General features: G+C 48.1%; 1 protein-coding gene and 1 pseudogene across 1 annotated transcript in view; both read left to right on the top strand.

Annotated features, from left to right (window-relative positions):
• KIAA0319 (KIAA0319 ortholog) overlaps positions 1-24,144 on the top strand; it is a 90,424-nt gene that overhangs the window by 40,509 nt on the left and 25,771 nt on the right. Inside the window, exons 7-11 of the mRNA XM_089333351.1 lie at positions 324-411; positions 1,274-1,366; positions 3,466-3,598; positions 14,034-14,262; positions 22,422-22,545. Coding sequence (XP_089189477.1) covers positions 324-411; positions 1,274-1,366; positions 3,466-3,598; positions 14,034-14,262; positions 22,422-22,545 — 667 coding nt within the window. The remainder of the gene's footprint in view (positions 1-323; positions 412-1,273; positions 1,367-3,465; positions 3,599-14,033; positions 14,263-22,421; positions 22,546-24,144) is intronic.
• Positions 3,749-6,420, top strand: LOC138849764 (serine/threonine-protein kinase ICK pseudogene; annotated as a pseudogene).

Here is a 24,144-nt window from a genome sequence, read left to right as displayed (position 1 = left end):
TTGCGACATCCAGGGCTGAGTCAGGAACTGAATCAAGTCAGCTACATGAACCATCACGTGCCACCTTCCAAGGCACGCAGCAGCAAGAATCTGGAATTGAGAGCAGAACCAGGACTTGAACCCAGGCACTCCGATCTGGGACACGGGTGTCCTAAGTGGCATCGTAACCAGTGCGGGTGTGGCAGGCTCATTACAGACCCAGATGGAAATCTCTCCTCTGTGCAACCTTAAGAGCCGGCTCAGGGGACATCTCTGCCTCTTCCGGGTACTGCACCTGTCACGTCTCTCGATGCTTACCTGTGTGACTTTTCTTTGTGTTACAGTTGTCAGCAGGGTTTTATGCCTTCAGAGTGGCTGTTTCCAGTGAAAATGCCTTTGGAGAAGGCTTTGTCAATGTCACCGTTAGGCCAGGTATGTCCACGGGGGGAAAGACCTCTTGTGATATAGAGTATCTCTGTTTTTGGTGCTCATGGCATGTGATATATTCCTTCTCTTTCCATTAGGCTCTGTTGTAGCGAAGAGAGGCAAGGGTTCTGTCTTTATTTATGTCTTTTTTCTAAATAGCTCTCGGTTCTTACTTGACAGCACCGTCTGTGGCTGCCAGCGCATGGCTGGCCGTTCCGAGCGCCTTAGCCTCCTCTGCCTGACATCGACCCTGTCAGCTCTGCCACCTCCTTCGCTCTGATTCAGCTGTACCCTAGGTGCAGGGCAGGTCACGCACGTTCACTGAGCAACAACAGGGTCAGAGGGAAAGGCAGCCCACTGCCTGCCCTTAGGTTAGCGCATTTGTGCATCTGAGAAACAGGTAGTTCCATGAGCACAACGTGGGCTGCCTTCGACCTCAGCACCCCTCAGTGGGACTGGGGGCGCCACCTGACCAGCTGAGATGCTAGCTCCACCCCCCCCCCCTTACCTGGGAGCTGCCAGCTCTGCCACCCGCGCATTCTGCCTGGCTGGTAGTACAGTGGAAGCTTGGTACAGTCAGATTCCAGATCAGTCGGTGCGAAGGCTGGGCAGTGCTCTGCAGTCACCCCTCACCTCCTGTGACCGACCCCTGGGTTATTACTGCACGTCTTCCCTGAGCCTGGGGGTGCAAATGTAAACCTCCGGACAAGTTCCTAAAACGTGCAGGGGGACTCCCAGGCTGAGACGTTCTCCACGGATGCCTGTAGTCAGCTTTTCAGAAGCAGTGGTTTTGTTTGGGTGACAACATACACGTGCGCGCGCACACACACAGGGTGTGCACTCAGCCCTGGCCTCTTCTCTGTCGCAGCCAGAAGAGCCAACCTGCCTCCCATGGCGGTCGTCTTGCCCCAGACACAGGAACTCATCCTGCCTGAGACATCCGCACTCTTCGACGGCAGCCGTGAGTACCTGGGCTGCTTTGTGGTTTTCCCTTGGGTCCTCCGAGCTTCCACAGGTGCGCCTCCTCCAGGCTGGGCGGACTCAGGGGCCAATGGACTGATACATGAGCATCTTTGATCTCAAAGTGCTCTGTTCCTTTGTCACAGCTTCTCTGTTCCATGTTCACTTTCCCTTCAGTAAAGTCTCATTTGTCCAGGAAGAAGTTCCCCAGGCTCCAGCTCTGGGAGTTGGATTTAAAACAATTACGGAAGACTCTCCTTTTGATGTTAGGGTGTATACTGAATAGCAGTTGGAAAATCACTTTAAACAATTCCTAGCAGGCTTACCATCAGTGGATGGAAGTGGGTAGCGTTGTATTTGTTAATTTTTCTTTAAAAAGATATTTATTTATTTGAAAGTCAGATTTTTATATATATATATATGTGTATATATATATATATATATAGAGAGAGAGAGAGAGAGAGAGAGAGAGATCTTCCGTCTATTGGTTCATTTCCCAGATGGCCGCAACAGCCAGGGCTGAGCCAGACTGAAGCCAGGAGCCAGCAGCCTCCTCTGGACCTCCCACATGAGTGCAAGGGCCCAAACACTTGGACCATCTACTGCTGCTTTTCCCAGGCCATTAGCAGGGAGCTGGATCAGAAGTGGAGCAGCCAGGACACACACCTGTGTCCCTGTGGGATGATGCTGGCATTACAGGCAGTGGCTTTACCTGCTACATCACACACCAGCCCCTTATTTGTTAATTAATTCAGTTTGTTCCTTCCAGCAGAGGTTATGTGGAAGGGGCCTCTGTGTAACTCCAGGTGTCCATGTGATGAGAACATTGAAAACATAACCATGTCTGACCTGTCTCAACTGAATGAGTGTACTCAGTAATGGCATTTTATGTGCATGGACTCCTAAAGCGAAGACTAGATCCTGTAGAGCTTGGGGGCAGAGCTGCAGAGCTGCAGAGCTGGTGTTGGGGAAGGGACACTTAGCCCTCCTGCTGCTCACCAGCAGCCTGCGTGTGCGTGGAGGTGGCTAACGGGACTGCTTGTGTCTGTTCACGTGGGGATGTCTGCAATACTCTGAACGGTGTCTCCACCAGGGAGGATGCATTTGATTCCTCTCATTTAGTGCCAGTTCGGTGTCATTGCAGGAAATGGTTCTGAATTATTAACCCATCACCTGAGCTTGTTCTTGCTTGAAAAGAAGGAGATGACGCTGGCTGCCATCCAGGTCATTTAGTCTGCAATTCTGCATGGCATCTTTGAAAGTTGAAACTTTCATTTAGGATAGGACTTTGCTATGGATTTATACCTTAATAATTCATATGGTAAAAGTTGTTTTATGGATTATAGATAAGCATCTCAATGTTTTATGACTGTTAGTTCAGATACATTTTAGAAGCCACAGTAGGATTAGCATTGCTGTATTGAGATGACTACGAGTAACGTTTCAGTGTGCTACTCTTTGTGGCTCCTGATTTTAAAAAGCAACAATGCCAGCCATGGTGCTCCTTACATATTTACGAGTAGGGGGAAACCTCACTCAACTGAATCTGCTGGAAATCCCAGAGAAAAATGTGGATAATTAATTGAGGGAGACATCAATACTTAATACCAGGGGACTTCAAAAAGTTCATGGAAAAACAGAACTGAGAGATAAGTTGATTTATAGCAGAAGATGGCACAATTGTTTGGGTCCTTGTTACCCACGTGGGAGACCTGGAAGAAGCTCCTGGCTCCTGGCTTCTGCCTGGCCCAGCCCCGGCCATTGCAGACATTTGGGGAGAGGACCAGAGAGCAGACGATTTCTCTCTACTCTCTCTCTGTCTCTGTCTCTCCTTCTCTGTAACTCTTTCAAATAAATAAATCTTTACAAAAAAAGGTAAGTTGATTTTGGTACAAAATATTTGAAACCCATACTTAATTTTCTCAAAATATGCTTTTTTTGGTGAACTGTTGGAAGAGCTCTTGTTCATATTCATTCAGATCTATGTAAGTATATAATTTCATATAAAAATGAATTTCAGTAAGCAGCTGTATGAACCGTGAAGCTTACGTCTCGCTGTTCCTACTCGTCACTCTGGTCTGTTTTCTCTTCGTGTTTCAGAAAGCACAGATGATGCTGAAATAGTGAGCTATCACTGGGAAGAGGTTGGCGGGCCTCTCCTGGGCCCCCAGGCCTCGGTGGACTCCCCGCTCTTGCACTTGTCAAACCTCGCTCCTGGGAACTACACGCTCAGGCAAGTGGCTCCCCGCCCTCCCTGGGCGCTGCCCTGCTGTGTCTTCCCCGCTTCTTCAACGTGATGCCTAGAAAACACCGCCGCTTCTTAGTCTGAGCAAGAGGCTGGGGAGACAGCTTTGGTTTCCGGAGGGTGTTGGTTGGCTGCCCCATGGACTCTGACATCCTCACTAACGCCTGTGAGTCGGGGGTGCCCGCTGTGCAGTCACTCGGCTGGAGTTGTCAGGATCGCGTGCAGAGAGCGCCGTTTTGCTCCGGCGAGTTGTGCAGAAGGTAGCTGGCAGCTTCCGAGTCGCAGGGAGATAGCTGTACGATCATCTGCTAACTGTCTTGTCTACCTTAATCTTTTCCTTTGCATAACCAAGGAATAGTGAACCACACATACTCCAAGTAGGAAATTCGGTGCTTGTTGGTGTGTGTGTAACTGGGAAGCCATCACCACAGTGCAGAGAATAAGCACTTCCAAGTGCCCACCAGACTCCTGGTGCCCCTTGGGGACCCCTCCCACCCTCTGCTCCCCACCCCCCACCCCATGACTGCTCAGCTGCTCTCTGGTTCTTTAAGCCGGTTTGCACTTGCTAGAATTTTCTATACATGGATACACTCTTTGTTTTCTTGGCTTCTCTCACTCAGCAGATGATTTTGAGATTTACCCACGCTGTCGTCTGTAACAATATTTTGTCCCTTTTCTTGTTGAATTGCAGCGCGTGGATGGACCACAGCTTGTTTATCCGTTTATCTGTTATGAACATTTGGGTCGTTTACAGCTGCGAGTGATTGTAGCGCGTTCGCGGCAGCTTTATTTGCACAAGTCCTTGCGTGGGCGCCTCTTTTCATTTCTGGGAGTGAGACGGCGGCGAGCATACACCCGGCGGTGGAAAGGCTGCGTCGTGCCGGAGTTTCAGCTGAGCTGCTGAACTCCTTCCCAAAGGGGCCGCCCCGTTTCACAGTTTCACAGTTTCACCTGCCCTGCGCAAGACTTCCGGTTTCCATGTTCTCGTTAACGTGTAAGTGGTCAGGTTTACACATTTTAGCCAGTCTGGTGGTTGCTCTGTCACTGTGGTGTGCTTTGCGTCTGCCTGGAGACCAGTGATCCTCAGCTTGTACTTTCAGGCTTCTTACCTTTCATTATCTCCCTCCTGCTGTGACACATACAGTCTGACCTTTTGCCCATTCTAAAAACTACAGTAGTTAGTTGTAAGAGTTCTATATGCATTCCACACAGGGCTTCTTTACTTGGCTATAGGAATTGTGGGTAATTCCTCCTAGTGGGTGGCTTGCCTTTTTATTTTCTTTATGTATTTTTCAAAAAGCAAAGATTTTGATTTTGATGCAGTAGAATTGTCCTTTTTTTTTTTTCCTGTCTCATGTGTCTTGCCTTTTTGTTAGCAGCCTTTGTCTATTCCAAGATTTCTAGGATTGTTTGTCTGGAATTTTTATGGCTTTAGCTTTTATATTTAGGTAATTGATCTAATTTGAATTAGTTTTTGTGTGTTATCTGGGATTTTTGAGTGTTGAATCAACCTTGCACTGCTGGAATAAGCCCCATTTTTTTTGTCATAACATCCTTTTTATATAGTATTAAATTCAAATTGCAAATATTTTGGTAAGGATTTTTTATCTTTGTTTATGAAAGATACTGATCTGTTACTTTGTCTTTTCACTGTCTTTGCCAAGGTGTGGTATGAAGATTATTGCAGGGGCCAGCGCTGTGGTGTAGTAGCATAAGCCTCCACCTGCGGCACCAGCATCCCATACGGGCACTGGTTCGGGTCCTGGCTGCTCCACTCCTGACCCTGCTCCCTGCTATGGCCTGGGAAAGCAGTGGGCTGCATCCTGGCAGAACTGCACACCCTCCAGCCACTCTTCCTGGTGCCGCCGTGATTGACCTGGTACTCAGTGTTTGCCAAGTCTTGGGAACACTGGAAAAGACCGACTGGCCTGAAGGCAGCCAGCTCTCAAGTCTGTGAACCTCCGCTGGCCCCAGTAGAAACCCAGTACCTCTAAGACCCTGATTCCACGTGCTAGCCACAAGGCAATTCAGCTCCTGAGAGACATCCTCCAGTTTGACCTTAAGGAATGCCCAACAGCTAGTCAGGTGCCTTGATAGCCTTACCTCCATATTGGGCACCCATAGGACAGCACCCTACAGGGTGTTCAGGATTCAGGAAAAGCACAGAATGATCTTCTGGAAAAGCCAGCAACCACATCAAGCCAGCCAGTGCCCTCAGTGTCTCGTGTACCCCTACAAAGCAGAGGCCTCCAGCAGAGAGAGACCCCCAAGCCACCTTCAAGAAGACAAGCTGAGCACTTTGTTTTTCTCTTCCCTAAACAACAGGGAACCTCAATTGAAAATCCTAGCTGGCCTCAGTATAAATGTGGAGAGTTCGAGCCAGAGAGCAGGAGCAGGTGGGGTCTTATTTCCAGATGAACAGGTTCCGGCGAGTGGGCTGACTTGGATGACCTGGACTTCAGTCTGTCCTTCACTGTGATTGATGTGCAAAGCAAGAAGAGACAGAGCAGGGCTGGCATCGTGGTGTAGCAGGTAAAGCCACTGCCTGTGATGCTGGCATCCCATAGGGATGCCAGTTTGAGTCCCAGCTTCTCCACTTGTGATCCAGCTCCCTGCTAATGCGCCTGGGTTTATAAAGCAATGGAGGATGGCCCAAGCACCTGCACCCACGTGGGAGACCCTGGCTTTGGTCTGGCCCATTCCCTGCCATGGTGGCCATCTGGGGAGTGAACTAGCAGCTGTCTTTCCCTCTCTCAGTAATTCTGCCTTTCAAATAAATTTTAAAATAAATCATTTTTTTAAAAGAAGAAACAGAGAGATTGTTGAGGTGGATTCGTTCTGAGAGGAGGAGTATGGCGGGGGCAAGAGGCACGGAGTCACCACACAGATCCCGGGAGAAAGCAGGCCAGAGGCGAGCAGCCTACAGACTCAATTTATTTCAGTTGGTACAGCAGCTTATATAGCCAAGGCAGCCAATCCAGTCAAGGGGTGGTTTATACCCTAATCAATCACAGCCTGTTGCCAGGCAGGCTCCATTGCCAGTGGCCATCTTGGCATGGCCTTCTCATTCCAGATGCTTTCTGCAGATTTGGGAGTGTTTTAGACCTGAAGCCATCAGGAAATAGCACCCTACCCAGGCTTCACATCAGAGGTGAGACACACTGGCCCTGGGATCTGCAGCCAAGCGCTCTCAAGACTTGCTTGGAATCATCATAAGAAATGGCATCCTGCCAAGCCCAGGCAGGGACTTCGTTCCATCAAATCCATGGTCTGGTTGTGGTTTGTCTGGAAAGCCTTCAGGGGCAGGATCAGGAACCAGCAAAACAGATTCAGTTGGTTCTGGCTCTACAAATTCTACTGGACTGACTAGAAACTACACCCTTCCCTTCTGGAGAAAGAAATGGGCCCTGCTCTGCAGAGGCTACACCTGGTACCCATCCCAGACCCTGCCCTGGTTATTTCCTCAGGGCTGAGAGACCTCACGCTGGGGCAGCCTTTGCCCCCCACCCAGCCTAGAAATCCCCCTGGGTTGATGCCACAGCCTCCAGGTGCCCAGGCAGGGCAAGGCTGGGCAGACTGGGCCTCCAGGTGCACATCTGGGTGATCACCGTCTCAGCAGTGAACTCCTTCCTGGGGGAAGAAAGTGGTGCATGTTCCCTCAGCCAACCAGATTCCACCTGCTGGAGTCTCAGAGCTGGAGTAGAAGCAAACCTTCTCTCTCTAGTTACCCTTCCGAACTGAGGCATTTCAGTATGCTTTTTTTTTTTTTAAAGATTTTAATTTATTTGCTTGAGAGGCAGAGTTACAGACTCACATAGAGAGGTCTTCCATCCATTGATTCGCTCCTCAAATGGCCGCAATGGCCGGAGCTTGGTGGATCTGAAGGCAGGAGCCAGGAGCTTATTCTGGGTCTCCCACGTGGGTGCAGGGGCCCAAGGACTTGGGCCATCTTCCACGGCTTTCCCAGGCCATAGCAGGGAGCTGGATTGGAAGTGGAGCAGCTGGGACTAGAACCAGCACCAGTATGGGATGCCGGCACTGCAGGCGGAGGTATAGCCCACCATGCCACAGTGCTGACCCCTCAATATGCTTTTGAAAAGTCTTTTTTTGATTTGGATGCAGTGCCCCTTTTTTGTGTAAGATTGTTTTATTCTAAAACTGTGTCTCTTTTTTTTTTCTTAAACAACAGTATTCTGTATATATGGGTTATAATTTAGCATTTTATACATCCAACTTTGCAATGGACTTTTTAAAGATTAAGTGAGTTTTCCTTTGTGGTGCAGTTTAAGGCTATGCGATGAAAGGTTAATGGGGTGCTGTTTAAGGTTCTGTGATAGGGGCCAGCATGGTGGCATAGCGGGTTAAAGCTGCCACCTGCAGTGCCAGCATCCCCTATGGGCGCCAGTTCGAGTCCCAACTACTCCACTTCAAATCCAGCTCTCTGCTATGGCCTGGGAAAGCAGTGGAAGATGGCCCAAGTGCTTGGGCCCCTGCATCCACATGGGAGACCCAGTAGAAGGTCCTGGCTTTGGATTGGCCCAGCTCTGGCTATTATGGCTATCTGGGGAGTGAACCAGCGGATAGAAGACCTCTCTCTCTCTCTCTGCCTCTGCCTTTCTATAACTCTTAATTTCAAATAAATCAAGCTTTTTTTTTATTTAAAAAAAAAAAACTATGTGGTAAAGGGCTGTTTACTACTATATGTGCAGATATTTGGGAAGTGGTTAAATTTTAAATGTGGCTCATTAGGTGCCTCAGGCTGTCTTGGATTGATGTTAGAAAAGCATTCCTCTGCTTTTCTTAAAATCCTGTCATAGATTTGAGTTTTTGGTACCACCGTGCAGTTCAGAAGGAACTGTTATGTAGTTCACTTTGTTCTCCAGATGAAAGAACTCCAAGTAAATATTTTTGAAATTTGTACAACTCCCTTTAGTGTAGCTGCAGATTACCAAACGAAAGCCCCGTCATGTTGTGCCTTCATAGTCCGTGTTCTCCCATTTTTGAAACCATGTAAGCACCCCTGAAAAGGATACCTTCACATCAAAGATTCTCAGCCTAAAGGTCAACACCATCCATTCAAATCACTGAGATAGATGACAAAAACAAGTTTGAAAGCCACAGAGAACTTTTTATTATAATCACTGAGATAGGATGTTTGCACGTGGCTCAGTTCTCCAGGCCTGGCTAGGGGAAGCCAGCGAATAATCTTCTGTCCCAGCTGAATTCTCAGGGCATTCCGGAGGGAGAAAGGTTTATGGCAGGGGCTCCCTTCATCTGCAGAGTCACAGTTTCCAGGGTCAGAGGCCGTTCCATTGAGAGTAGTGTTTACAGCGATTTGGAAGATGACAAAGCTAGTTTGGAGACAGAAAAACAGGAAAGCCCCCCCCCCCAATCTGTGTCTGTATGGCACATGTGCCCCCACTCATAGTCACCTTACAGGCGAGAGGGCAGTCACCGCAGGTGCGCGTGCCGTAATCCCCATAGTACATTGACGCACAGGCTCCCGGGTTCTAGAATAGAACAAGTTGAGCCCCTTAAAATGTTCGCCTTTTAAAGGTTAAAATGTGTAAATATAGCCACCTCCCTATGGTTCAACCTAGTAAGCTGGCAAATGATTGCTTTGGTGTGTTAATAATACTTTGCAGCCTGTGCAAATTACCGTGGCTTCCAAAGGCTCTAACCCAAAGTTAGGGAGTAATTTATGCTTTGGAGAATCTGCCTCCGAAATACAGTTGACGTAGCACTATGACCTTTTGGGGCAAGAGAACAGCACATCGCAGATGTGGATTTGTTAGGTAATTTTGTCCTGTCAACGAAGTAGCAGCAAAGCTTCAGAAAATGTATGTGCAAAGCACAACTTGAAGCTGAATTAATTTCTGCACTCTATTTTCAACTTGTATAAAACAGCAGAGGATGTTCTCAGAGATGAGTCCTGCACTCTGAGGTTGGTGTTCATTGTCTCCTTCTATATTTCTATATAAACAGGACATTGATCTGAAACCTTGCTGAGCTTTCTGGAAAGCTGGTTTGAGATTGTAAATAGCCCTTAGAGAAGCAAGTGGGTTGTCAATGCTTAGTTTTTATACTGTACCTTGTGTTAAGAGCATTCCTTTTTTTAAAAGATTTTTATTTATTTATCTGAGAGGCAGAGTTATAGACAGTGAGAGGGAAAGACAGAGAGAAAGGTCTTCCATCCGCTGGTTCACTCCCTAAATGGCAGCAATGGCCAGAGCTGAGTTGATCCGTAGATCCTCTGGGTCTCTCACGTGGGTGCAGGGCTCAAGCACTTGGGCCATCCTCCACTGCTTTCCCAGGCCACAGCAGAGAGCTGGATTGGACGAGGACCAACTGGGACTAGAACCGGTGCCCATATAGTATGCCAGTGCCGCAGGCGGAGGATTAACCTACTGAGCCACAGCGCTGGTCCCCATTCCTTTTTTTTTTTTTTTAATTGAAAAACCTAGTGACCTGGTTATTGCACATAGTAAAATTGATTTTGTAAAAGAAATTTGTCTATTCATTTAAAATGTTAGATATGTTCACGAAAGCTGTTCGTGGTCATGGTCATCGTATCATTTTTCAGTGTCTGCAGGATCTGTGCCATAGTTGGTTTTTTTTTGCTCCCAGTACTGGTGACTTCTGGTCTCTCTTTGTCTTCATCGGTCCAATTAAGGAGTTTGGTACTGTGTTTTATCTTTAAAACAACACCTGGCTACAGCCCCGTCAGCTTCGCATTTGTCTTTCATTATCCATTGACTTCTGTTCCTCATCATTCCTTTTCTTCTATTTATTTTTGATGCATTTTGCAATTCTTTTTCTCAGTGTTTAGAGTAGAATTGTAGGCATTTTAGTAATAGATCTTCCTTATTTTATTATGAAGCTTTCAAAACTATCATTTTTCCTTTCAGGACTTCTTAGGTGCATCGTCTCATTCCAGCATGTGGTACTTTCAACACCTCACATACTTCTTTAAGGATCTGAAGGTTCCAGAGGAGAGGCCTGTGTGTGTGTGTGTGTATGTGTGCACGTGTGTGCGCACACATGTGTTCATGGATTTTCTGAAGCTGTTAATGTGTGTGCATGCATGTGTGTGTGATCAGATGTCCTCTGAAGCTGTTAGTGTGTATTTGTGCGTGTGTGTGTGTGCATGAAATTTGTGTTTGTGTGTGTGCATGGATCTTCTGAAGCTGTGTGTGTGTGTGTGTGTGTGTGTGTTCTTGGGTCCTCCGAAGCTTGACCTGTTGGGAAACTCCCAAGGCTGATGGCATTCACCTTGACTTGACAGAGGCCCAAACAATTGCTCTCAGGTGTTTCAGATTTGATACGTGTCGGGAAAGCCTCCATTCCGTTTTTTATCTGCCTTGCTGGCACAGTGCTGGACATCGGGGTGGCAGCCGTCCGCTGCTGGGTAGCTGCTCAGAAGAGCCGGAAGCAGGGCTGCAAACAGGTCTTTGTGCGTCCACACCCATAACAGTGTCTTTCACAATAGCTCAAAGGTGGAAACAACCCAAATAGCCATCAACAGTAACACAGAAGGTGGAAACAACCCAAATAGCCATCAACAGCTACATAGAAGGTGGGCTCTACATACAGCGGAATGTTTCTCAGCCTGAAAAGGACTGTATGCTGCAGCATGGGGGACCCCTGGGAATAGTATGCTAAGTGAAAAGCGCCAGATGCCAAAGGACAAATATTGCTTGATTGCACTTGTGTTAAGAGGCATCAAGTAGAGGCCGGCGCCGTGGCTCACTTGGCTAATCCTCCGCCTCCTTTGCTGGCATCCCATATGGGCACCGGGTTCTAGTCCCGGTTGCTCCTATTCCAGTCCAGCTCTCTGCTGTGGCCTCGGAGGGCAGTGGAGGATGGCCCAAGTGCTTGGGCGCTTGCACCCACATTGGAGACCAGGGGGAGGCACCTGGCTCCTGGCTTTGGATCGGCATAGCTCCGGCTGTAGCGGCCATTTGGGGGATAGACTAATGGAAAAAGGAAGACCTGTCTCTCTCTCTCTCATTTGCTCTGTCAAAAAAAAAAAAGTTTAAAATTTAAAAGAGACATCAAGTGGTTAAACTCATTGAGACAGAAAAAATGCTATAGCAATTGCCAAGGACTGGTGGCTGGGAACCGGGAGTGACTTTTCAGGGGTGCAGAGTTTTATTTGGGATGATTAAAAAACTTCTGGAGATGAATGGGGGGTGATGGCTGTACTATAGTATCAGTATTTTTACACTGGACATGGTTAAATGACTTTTGTGTCATGCCTATCTTATCACAGTTTTTAAAAAATAGAGAATAAAGTCCAGCCTGCTCTGCAGCTTATGTTATTTAGAAGAGTGGATCTCCGAGGATCTGTAGGCTCAGTGCGGGCAGTGCTGTTTAGTTTTCATGTCCCAGCACGGCAGGTGCATCTCCACCTGGAGCAGATGCAGGTTTCTAGATGGAAGTAACAATGCAGGAGTGACAAAAGTAATATTTTATTATGTTGACAGTAATGCATGTCTGCCATAGAAATAAACATCAGAATAAACACAAGGGAGGAAATCAACTCTCATAATTCCACCACTTCACAGATGGGTGCTGCTGCTTAAAGTCCTTTTTCTATGCACGCATAAACTTAACATTTGTTCAATTATTTGGATCAAAATGAATAAGGTGTTTCACATACTACCTTCTATATTTCCTTTAACGTTTTCAAAGTTTTGTCTTCTGCATTAAAATTCTTACCTGTCCAGAAGTAATTACAGCTCATTCGCAGTTTCATTGGAGTGGAGAAATCTTGGCACTGTTGACCGTGGGGTCTCTCCTTGCCATATCTCTCCCTTACCAAGTTTTTCTAGGTGTGGGGGCCTCATTTTAGATTTGCTGGGTGTTGTGAATATCTATGCCATGAAATGTTTTTTAGCATCATGTTGGGTGCTGTGCTGGCATCTTGTAGTCTGTTAACAGCCCCGTTGTTCAGTGTTTGGGTGAATATCTTTATAGTTCAGCTGTAGGGTACATGTAAAAATTGCAGGGCCAGAGGTGTGTATGTCTTTAAGGTATTTGACACATCTTGCCTTGTTATTGACTACATCATGTCAGAGTGTTTTGTCAATAGAGACTTACGGGATTTTTCTGATATAAAAACCTAAGGGGGCTTTAGAAAGTAATTATTATTTTTTTTTTTTGACAGGCAGAGTGGACAGTGAGAGAGAGAGACAGAGAGAAAGGTCTTCCTTTGCCGTTGGTTCACCCTCCAATGGCCGCCGCGGCCAGCGCGCTGCAGCCGGCACACCGCGCTGATCCTGGCAGGAGCCAGGAGCCAGGTGCTTTTCCTGGTCTCCCATGGGGTGCAGGGCCCAAGCACCTGGGCCATCCTCCACTGCACTCCCTGGCCATAGCAGAGAGCTGGCCTGGAAGAGGGGCAACCGGGACAGAATCCGGCGCCCCAACCGGGACTAGAACCCGGTGTGCCGGCGCCGCAAGGTGGAGGATTAGCCTATTGAGCCACGGCGCCGGCTCAGAAAGTAATTATTAATAGTATTTCTCTAGTACTTTTTATTTTGGGGGGGAAGTAAGTTTAAATTTAGTGCAATGTACTTTATAAGGCACCTTTGAGTCATCTTTAATTCACCCGCCTCACTGTCTGATTGAGGCAGGTGACGGCTGCTGGCCCAGGAAGAGATCCCCTGGGGGCCGCACGGTCCTGACCGAGCCTGGAAGAGGAGGAGGAACCGGGTGTGGATCCGGTGGGATGGGGTGGAAGCCGTTCAGAGGCGCTGCACGCAGGCACCGCACACGTTTACCCACAGGAGCTTCCTCCCCGTCTAACTCTTTATTCCCATAGTGTTCAGCGCTGCTTCTAACTACCCTCTACCCCAGAGGGATGAGGTGGCCTGTTGATTTTGTCATTGTGTTAGCACTCAAAATGAACTTAGCTTGGGAGGGTCAGTGCTATTGCGCTCCTTGTGTAGGTTGAGCGTTGGTTTGTGTTAGAATGTGCCCCATCCTAACATTGCTTTGCAAAGAGTGTGTCCTGCAAACCTAATTATAATAAACACTCTAGGAAAGATTTTCCAAATTAAAAAGTTTGCAGGTGAAGATGTCTGAGTGAGTTACTGTCTGTCCATGTTCGGGCTGCAGGTAGAACGTAACACCTGCTACCATTCTTAGTCTCTCTCATTCCACAGTGTCTTCTGTGTCAGCTGAGGATGGTTCTTCACCCAGCATCTCAAGGATTAATCGGAAAGCTGTAAGGGTTGAATTCTAACAAGTGAATATGTCATGAGCCAAAAATGAAAAAAAAGTTACAACTGTGTGTTTTTCTTAGCTTCGTCCTCAAATTTCTTTCTCCCTGTGTTCTGAGTTGTTCTGATAACTGTACCCAGAGCAGCATAAGTGGACCTAGAATACTCTGCAATGTAATAGCTTCCTCTCTTTTTTGCAGGTTGACCGTAACAGACTCGGATGGAGCCACTAACTCCGCTACGGCAGCCCTGATAGTCAGCAATGCTGTGGACTGGCCGCCAGTTGCCAATGCGGGCCCAAATCAGACCCTAATTTTGCCCCAGAACTCCATCATTTTGAATGGAAACCAGAGCACGGATGATCACCAGATTGTCCTCTATGAGTGGTCGCTGGGTCCTGGGAGTGAGAGCAAGGAGGTGGTCATGCAGGCAAGTCCACCCTGCCTTCAAGCTTTGACCTGCCGTCTGTCTGTCCATTTATCCACCTAGTCACCCACTCAGCCATCCATCCACCCATCCACTCACCCACTCAGTCATCAAGAAGTAGCTTGTGGGTAGCAAGTGAGATCCAGAAAACCCATTTTACAGCATTGTCTGCTATGACTGTGAAAGCCCCTGAACTCATCCAGCCTCTACTTTCACCTCCCTTCCCCTCACCCACCTGGAAGAACACAAGTAACAGCCCATTGGTCCTGTTTTAACAACACTACCTTGAGGATGATTAGGAAAAAGCCTTACCCAATATCTGTTGGAGACATATCTTGGTATTGAGAGAAATCTTAGAAATGAGCTAACCTAAACCTCGTCATCAGAAAATTCTGTGTGATTTTTTTCTCTGTTTATACAAGCTTCATACTGTCCTGTCTACATCTAATGGTCTCTTTTCAAGAGCTTCATTGTAGCCACCTTTCGATTTGTTAAAGTCTTTATTTTGAATTAAAACTTTTTTTTCATTTTATTTGGAAAATAAGGCAGAGGAAGAGAGAGATAGGGAGAGGGAGAGGGAGAGGGAGAGGGAGAGAGATAGGGAGAGGGAGAGGGAGGGAGAGGGGGAGGGAGAGGGAGAGGGAGAGGGAGAGAGATAGGGAGAGGGAGAGGGAGAGGGAGAGAGAGAGGGATAGGGAGAGGGAGAGGGAGAGGGAGAGGGAGAGGGAGAGGGAGAGGGAGGGAGAGAGGGAGGGAATCTTCCATCTGCTGGCTGTGGCTGGTCTGAAGCCAGGAGGCTGTATCTGAATCCAGATCTTCCACACGGGTGGCAGGGCCCTCACTGCTTGAGCCACTTGCTGCCTCCCAGCCTGTGCTTCAGTAGGAAGCTGGAATTGGAAGGAGAACCAGGACTTAAACCCTGAAACTGCAACATGGGATGTGGGTGTCTCAAGCAGTGACCCAACTGCTGCACCAAATGCCAGCCCTTACTTGTTAAAATATATAAGTATATTTAAAGACATAACCTTTGTGTGTGTGTGTGTGTGTGTGTGTGAGAGAGAGAGAGAGAGAGAGAGTGCACGTGCGCGTGCGAGAGCTTTTTTTGCTTATTTTTGTGTGTATACGTGTATGACAATCAGAGCTAATTGTTGCTAGCTAGCTTGGAGTCTCTGAAATTCTGCTGTTATTTGAGAATTTAATTTGTTAAAAATATTTATTTATTTGAAAGAGAGAGAGAGAGAGAGAGGGAAAGAGATATCTTCCATCTGCTGGCTCACTCATCAGGCTACAATGTCTAGGCTGAGCCAGGCTGAAGCCAGGAGCCAGGAGCTTCTTCTGAGTCTCCCATGTGGTTAGCAGGGGCCCAAGCACTTACCATCACCCATATGGGATGCTGGTGTTGGAGGCAGCCCCTGAAAATTGAATTTTTTAAAGGATAAAACCTTATATTGTTAACTTCTTCTTCAAAGTCTATGTTACCAGACTAAGATAAGTTTCTAATTACTTTTTTTTTGAGAGGTGGAACAGAGAATAGGGGAGTGGCAGAGAAAGAGAGGGAGAGAGAGAGAGAGGAAACAACCCTACTGAGACAGGGCTGGGCCAAGGCCAAAGCTGGGAGCTGGGAACACAATCCATGTCCCCCATGTGGAGTGGCAGATACCCAACCACTTGTGCCTTTTGCCTGCTTCCTCAAAGGGTCTGCATTAGCAGGAAACTGGAGTGAGGAGCTGGAGCCAGGACACAAGCCTAGGACTCAAGTATGGCATGCAGTCTTTTTTTTTTTTTTAAAAAGATTTACTTATTTATTTGTTTGAAAGTCAGAGTTACACAGAGAGAGAAGCAGAGGCAGAGAGAGAGAGGTCTTCCATTCACTAGTTCACTCCCCCAACTAGCCTCAATGGCCGGAGCTACACCGATCAGAAGCCAGGAGCCAGGAGCCAGGAGCTTCCTCCAGGTCTTCCCATGCGGGGGCAGGAGCTCTAGGACTTGGGCCATCTTCCACTGCTCTTCCAGCCCATAGCAGAGAGCGAGATTGGAAGTGGAGTAGCTGGGTCTCAAACCAGTGCCCACATGGGATGCCGGCACTACAGGCGGAGGCCTCACTCGCTATGCCACAGCACTGGCCCCATGTAGTCTTTTTCCCTCCCCAGAAACCTTTTATCTAAGGAATATAAACTTCATGCATTTCATAAATACAACTTTAGGAACATAGTGATTCTTCCCACTGTACCAGCCCTCCCACCAGCACTCCCTCCCTTCTTCCTCCTCCCTTTCCTATTTCCATTCTTATTTTTCACTAAGATCTATTTTTAACTAACTTTATACAAATGAGATTAACTCTATACTAAGTAAAAAGTTCAACAAATAGTAAAAAAAAGTTCCTCAACAGTCGAGACAAGGGCTGTTCAAAGTCATTGCATCTCAAAGTGTCAATTTCACTTCCATAGATTACCTTTTAGGTGCTCTGTTAGTTATCACAGGTCAGGGAGGACATATGGTATTTGTCCCTTTGGGACTGGCTTATTTCACTAAGTATGATGTTTTCCAGTTTTATCCATTTTGTTGCAAACGACTGGATTTCATTTTTTAACTGCTGTGTAGTATTCCATAGTGTACATATCCCATAATTTCTTTATCCAGTCTTAAGTTGATGGACATCTAGGTTGATTCCGTGTCTTAACTATTGTGAATTGAGTGCAGTAAACATGGGGGTACAGATAACTCTTTCCTATGCTGATTTCATTTCCCTTGGGTAAATTCCCAGGAGTGGGATGGCTTGGTCATATGGTAGGTCTGTATTTAGATTTCTAAGGTATCTTCATACTGTTTTCCACAGTGGCTTTACCAGTTTACATTCCCACCAACAGTGGATCAGGCTACCTCTTCTATATCCTCACCAGCACTTGTTGTTTGTTGATTTCTGTATGGAAGCCATTCTAACAAGGTGAGGTGAAACCTCATTGTGGTTTTGATTTGCAGTTCCCTGATGGCTAGTGATCCTGAACATTTTTTCATGTGTCTATTGGCCATTTATATTTCCTCTTTTGAAAAATGTGTTTAAGTCATTTGCCCGTTTCTTAACTGGGTTGTTTGTTTTGTTGTTGAGTTTTTTGAGCTCTTTATATATTCTGGTTATTAATCCAGTTGCATAGTTTGCAAATACTTTCTCCCATTCTGTCGGTTGCCTCTTTGCTTTTCTGAGTGTTTCTTTTGCAGTACGGAAGCTTCTCAGTTTGATGTAATCCCACTTGTCAGTTTGGGCTTTGATTGCCTGTGCCTCTGGGGTCTTTTCCAAGAAGTCTTTGCCTGTGCCAATGTCTTGCAGGGTTTCCCCAATGTTCTCTAATAATTTGATGGTATTGGGTCATAGTTTAGGTCTTTATCCATTTTGAGTGGGTTTCTGTGTAAGATGTAAGGTAAGGATCTTGATTCTCATTTCCGCATGTGGTGATCTAGTTTTCCCAGCACCATTTGTTGAAGAGACTGTCCTTGATGCAGGGATTGATTTTAGCTCCTTTGTCAAAGATAAGTTGGCCGTAGATGCATGGATTGATTTCTGGAGTTTCTATTCTGTTCCATTGGTCTATTCATCTGTTTTAGTGCCAGTACCAGGCTATTTGGATTGTAACTGCCCTGTAGTATGTCTTGAGATCTGGTATTGTGATGCCTCTGGCCTTGTTTTTGTTGTATAAGATTGCTTTAATGATTCGGGGTCTCCTGTGTTTCCATATGAATTTCAGCATCGTTTTTTCTAGATCTGAGAAGAATGTCCTCAATATTTGGATTGGTATTGCATTGAGTCTGTAAATTGCTTTTGGTAGTCAGCACATAGTCTTAACCAGTGTCTTATCTGCTAGGCCACATGCCAGCCTCCTCATTGGTATTTGAGATGATATCAGATATCCTATTAAAACTCACTTTACTTTTGGTATTTCTGAAAGGTGCTTTTTTTTTTTTTAAGATTTTTATGTATTTATTTAAAAGTCAGAGTTACACACACAGAGAGAGAAGGAGGGGCAGAGAGACAGAGAGAGGTCTTCCATCTGCTGGTTCACTCTCCAGTTGGCCACAAGGGCAGGAGCTGTGCCGATCCAAAGCCAGGAGCCAGGAGCTTCTTCCGGGTCTCCCATGTGGGTGCAGGGGCCCAAGGACTTGGGCCATCTTCCACTGCTTTCCTAGGCCATAGCAGAGAGCTGGATTGGAAGTGGAGCAGCCAGGACTCGAATCGGCACCCACATGGGATGCTGACACTGCAGGCAGCAGCTTTACCCGCTTCACCACAGTGCTGGTTCCTAAATACAACTTAACTGGGCTTGTGGAACTTGAAAGAGCTGCGAGTCATCTAGATGGCCTTATGGAGTCCTTGCAGTGTGTGTCTGTGCCTGGCTGCTCACCAGCGCCATCTGTCTGCCCCTCAGTGCTGTGGCAAGTGCAGTGTTTGCTGCTTCTGCTGTGTTAGATATTCTGATTCCGAGGGACTGGATACAAAACAGGAAGATGCGATATTTTGTATTCCTTCTATTAAAAAGTCTCCCAAATTTTTCTTGCGTAGTTAATTGAGAATGATGTGCCCAAAGCTAACACTCCAGAATTCATCCACGTGTGCTGGATGTTTATCCAAAGCAGGTTGCCAAGGGCTGGGCTGCAGAGCTGCCCTGGCTGCCCCCACACCCTGTTTGGGACTCCCCCAACCTCTTGTTCTCCCCCCAAAGACCACGAAATCAGCCATGTGACTGATTGAAACGCCCAAGGAGGATGCTTTGCATTCGCTATGGCAGACAACGAAGAGCTCCGTGAACAGATCCCTTTGCCTTAGTGGGAAGCACGTGCCAGCAGCTACAGAGGGCGTGCTCCACGTGGGGACGGAGGTGGAGCCTGGGCGTTTCCTAGATCACGTGGCTGCTGTGGGTCATCAGTGGGGCGCAGTGGTCCATCCAGTTGCTAAGTGCCATGGCGTTCCCTTCTGTGGTGAGCATGAATGTTCACACAGCCACAGACAAGGGTGCTTTGCCTTCTGTGGTCAAAGTAGGGAAGAACCTTTAAAATAATTCTCAAAAGTGTATGCATGTCATAGAGTGGGAAGAAATATTTGTAAGCTGTTCAGCTGATGAGATTAAAGAACTCAAACCCAACAATCTCCCCAGTAATTCAGTTAGAAAATGGGCGAATGATCTAAGTATGTCTCAAAAGAAGATATACAAATAAATGATCAGCAAGTTTATGAAACCATCATGGAAAGGGAGATCAAAACTGCAATGAAATACTGTCTCTCCCCAGTTAGAATGACTATAAACACAGGCCGGTGCTGTGGCTTAGCGGGTTAAACTGCTGTCTGCAGTGCCGGCTTCCCATTTGGGCACTGGTTTGATTCCTGATCCACTTCTGATCCAGCTCTCTGCTAGTGTACCTCTCTGAAAGCAGTGGAGGATGGCCCCAGTACTTAGGCCCCTGCACCCACGTGAGAAACCCAGAAGAAGCTCCTGGCTTTGGCCTGGCCCAGCCAGCCCTGGCCATTGCTGTCATTTGGGGAATAAACCAGTGGATGAAAGTGTGTGTGTGTGTGTGTGTGTGTGTGTCTCCTTCTCTCTCTCTAACTCTACCATTCAGATAAGAGAATGGCTATAAACAGAAAGACAACAAATGCTGGCGAGGATGTGGGAAAAGGGGGCCCTCATACAGCGTTGATGGGAATATAGATCAGTGCAGCCTCTGTGGAGTACAGCGTGGAGTTTCCTCCAAAATCGAGAAATAAAACTGCCATGTGATGCAGCAGTCCCGCTGTGGGTGTGCATCCAGAGGGACGGGAACCAGGGTGTTGAAGAGATCCCTGCAACTGCCGTGTGTGTCGCAGCCCTGTTGATAACAGCCAGGGTGTGGAGTCGTCCAAGGGCTCCGCTGGGAGGAGGATGCATAGGGAGCGTGTGGTTCCGTATACGCAATGGAATAATACTCCGCCATAGAGAAGAATGCAGCCACAGCGGAGCCTGGGGCACACTGTGTGAAGTGAAGCACGTCAGCCCAGAAAGAAAACCACTGCCTGTTCCCACGTACGTGTGAAAGCTTAGGAAAGCTGATCTCCTGAAGTGGGGAGTAGACTAGTGATTATCAGACGCTGGGAGGGAGTGCAGGGAGAAGGGGCCAGAGGGAGGGTGGTTGATGGGCGCCAGGGCGCAGTTGGGTGGGTGGGGGTAATTTGTAATGATCTATAGCAGAGTGAGGTCACTGATTGAAAACAATTCATTGTGGAGCCGGCGCTGTGGCACAGCGGATTGATACCCTGGCTTGAGGTGCTGGCATCCCATTTGGGCGCTGGTTTGAGATCCGGCTGCTCTTCTTCTGATCCGGCTCTCTGCTGTGGCCTGGGAAAGCAGTAGAAGATGGCCCAGGTCCTTGGGCCCCTGCACCTGCTTGGGAGACCCAGAGGAGGCTCCTGGCTCCTAGCTTCCAATTGGTGCAGCTCCGGCCATTGCAGCCATCTGGGGAATGAACCATTGGATGGAAGACCTCTCTCTCTGTCACTCTCTCTGTGTGTCTCTCCTCTCTCTGTGTAACTCTGACTTTCAAATAAATAAATAAAAATCTTAAAAAAAAAAAACCAATTCATTGTGTGTCTCAGAATGGCTGGTAGGGTTCTGCATGTTCCCACCCAAATGGTAAATGTTTGAGGTGATGGATATTCTACCTAATCTGATCATCATATGTTGTATACATGCATTGAAATACCACATTGTACTCTGTAAGTATGTACAGTTATGTGTTAATTACAGATAAGCATACATATATTACATTCTCTTTAAGCACTGACAAAAAGTATGCATTTCAAATTTCAGAAGTTTTTGTTGTGTTGATACAGTTGAATTTGTATCAATTTTCTGTGTAAGCTCTTACAAATACACGTTGGTGTCTGTGTTGCGATGCAGTGGGTGAAGCTGCTGCCTGTGGCGCTAGTATCCCGCTTGAGCACAGCTTTAAGTCCTGGCAGCTCCACTTTAGATGCGGCTCCTTGCTAGTGCACCTGGGAAAGCAGCAGAAGCGTGGCTGAAATACTTGAGTTCCTTCCACCCCCGTGGGAGTCCTAGATGGAGTTCCAGGCTCCTGGCTTCAGCCTGACCCAGCCCCAGCTTTTGTGGCTGTTTGTGGAAGGTCTGGACTTCTTCCGGGTCTCCTCTGTGGGTGCAGGGGCCCAAGCACTTGGACCATCTTCTGCTGCTTTCTCAGGCAACATTAGCAGGGAGCCGCATCAGGAGTAGAACAGCCGCGTCTCAAACCCACGCCCATATGGGATGCCGACACTGCAGGCGGTACCTTTACCTGCTATGCCACAGTGCCAGCCCTGGCACTGTTTGCAACTTTAAAGCCTCATATATCTTTGCATTTTCTATTTAACATCTCTAAGCCTGCATCGTTCAGTGTATCACAGTGTGCACGGTCATCTTCCCGTAGGTGGATGCTTACATGGGTTCCGTATTTGCTGTTAGAGACGGCACTTCCGTCAGTGTCATGTATGAGCCTCCTTGTGCGTCTCTAGTGTAGATCCCGAGACGTGGGACTGCTGGGCTGAGGAATGCGCTCACTGGAGGAGTTAGTGGACTTGCCAGGCTGGTGTCCACATCAGCTGTAGTAGTTCACAGGGTACATGTGGATACATGATGGCCTTTTTTTTTTTTTTTTTTTTTTTTTTGACAGGCAGAGTGGACAGAGAAAGAGAGACAGAGAGAAAGATCTTCCTTTGCCGTTGGTTCAGCCTCCAGTGGCCGCTGTGGCCGGCGCGCTGCGGCCGGAGCACCACACTGATCTGATGGCAGGAGCCAGGTGCTCTTCCTGGTCTCCCATGGGGTGCAGGGCCCAAGCACTTGGGCCATCTTCCACTGCACTCCTGGGCCACAGCAGAGAGCTGGCCTGGAAGGGGGGCAACCGGGACAGAATCCGCTGCCCCGACCGGGACTAGAACCTGGTGTGCCGGCGCTGCAAGGCGGAGGATTAGCCTCGTGAGCTGCGGCGCCGGCAACATGATGGCCTTTAACTGGCGTCTTCCTGGGGACACACTCGTTGCCTTGTCCTGCACGATCTCCGTGTTCGGTGAAGTCTCATTTTCCATCGCGTCATACTGTGCACTTGCGCTGCTTTAATGTCTTCTTAGATTTGCATTTGCTGTTTCGTAGGGAGCGCAGACCCCATACCTGCATTTGTCTGCTCTGCAGCAAGGAGAGTACACCTTCCAGCTGGCGGTGACGGATTCTGCGAGGCAGCAGTCCACCGCGGTGGCCACCGTCCTCGTGCGGCCAGGTAGGTGAGACGGAAAAGAGACCTGGCCCAGGGACGGAAGCGGAGATGGCCGCTGAGCACTGGGCTTCAGATGTGCAGGACGGCTGGAGACATCAAAAACCGATTTGCTCTTGAGTTTTCAAATCTCGTCCTGACCATGTCTCTAACCCATGCTATGGGGGACAAAATGAGAGCCACCCTCGGCACAGATTCACCATGTGGACACCGTTCCACGTGTCCCAGTCTGCCAAAGAGCTGCAGGGGACCTGAAGAGGCTGGGGTTCAAATGCTGCCCGACTCTCACGCAGCCTGACTTGGGCAGGTGGCTTCAGCTCAGCTCACTGCCTGCCCTCAGGCTGCAGTGACCTCATGGGCACTGGGCCTTTGCGTGGCAATGGGATTTGCTTTAGGAAGTTTCTGTAAGAGGCCTGCCAGTCCCAGAAACCCTACCCAGAGTCCTGGCAGTGAGAGCAGACTCAACCTGGAGACAACTTCCCTGGCTCTTTCTTCACTTAATTTATTCAGCTAATGTGTGAAAAAAGTGCTGTTCGGGCTGGCGCCGTGGCTCACTTGGTTAATCCTCCGCCTGTGGCACTGGCATCCTATATGGGTGCCGGTTCTAGTCCCAGTTGCTCCTCTTCCAGTCCAGCTCTCTGCTGTGACCCAGGAAGGCAGTGGAGGATGGCCCAAGTGCTTGGGCCCCTGCACCCGCATGGGAGACCAGGAAGAAGCACCTGGCTCCTGGCTTCGTATCGGTGCAGTGCTGGCCATAGCGGCCATTTGGGGAGTGAACCAACAGAAGGAAGACCTTTCTCTCTGTCTCTCTCTCTCTCACTGTCTATAGCTCTACCTGTCAAGTAAATAAAATAAAAAATAAATTAAAAAGTGCTGTTCATGAGGCCCTAGGGCAGAGGAATTAAACAGGCTGCACTTGGCCTCAACCCAGATAGGGCTTAAGGGGGAGCTCCCACAGGTGATGTGGTCAGTGCTGGAGGAGGTGCCACAGGTGCCACAGGAGCCACAGAAAGGGGCTGTGCCTGTGCTGGGGGTGGCTGCCAGGAGCTCCTTCACGGGCTCAAGTTAGAGCAGGAGTGAGTTCGGTGGAAGACAAGGATGGGGCGTGGAGGGCGAGAGGAAGGCCTTTTAGGCAGACAGCACAGTCCTGGTGGAGGTGAGAGAGTCTGCATTCCCAGAGTTCCAAGGCATTGGTGTGACTGGGAGAGAGGGCCAGGCTGGGGTGTGGGAATGTCAGCGTAGGACTGGGTAGGAATTGGAATGACTCAGACAATCTGAGAGGGGCAGGGACCGTATTATAAAGGTTTCCTTTTTGAAGATGTATTTATTTATTTGAAAGGCAGAGCTAGAGAGAGACAGAGAGTGCGTCCATCCAGTTGTTCACTTCCCAAATGGCCACAACGGCCAGAGCAGGGCCAGGCTGAAGCCAGGAGCCAGGAACTCCATCTGGGTCTCCCACGTGGGTGCAGGGGCCCAAGCATTTGGGCCATTTTCTGCTGCTTTGGCAGGCCATTAGGAAGGAGCTGGATCAGAAGTGGAGCACCTGGAACTCAAACTCTTGCCCCTGTGGGATGCCAGTGTTGCAGGCAGTGGTTTAACTTGCTA

This window comes from Oryctolagus cuniculus, chromosome 5, assembly GCF_051225735.1.
Source record: "Oryctolagus cuniculus isolate XC-2025 breed Fujian yellow rabbit chromosome 5, ASM5122573v1, whole genome shotgun sequence".
Taxonomy (NCBI): domain Eukaryota; kingdom Metazoa; phylum Chordata; class Mammalia; order Lagomorpha; family Leporidae; genus Oryctolagus; species Oryctolagus cuniculus.
This window is presented reverse-complemented; position numbering and strand designations above follow the sequence as displayed.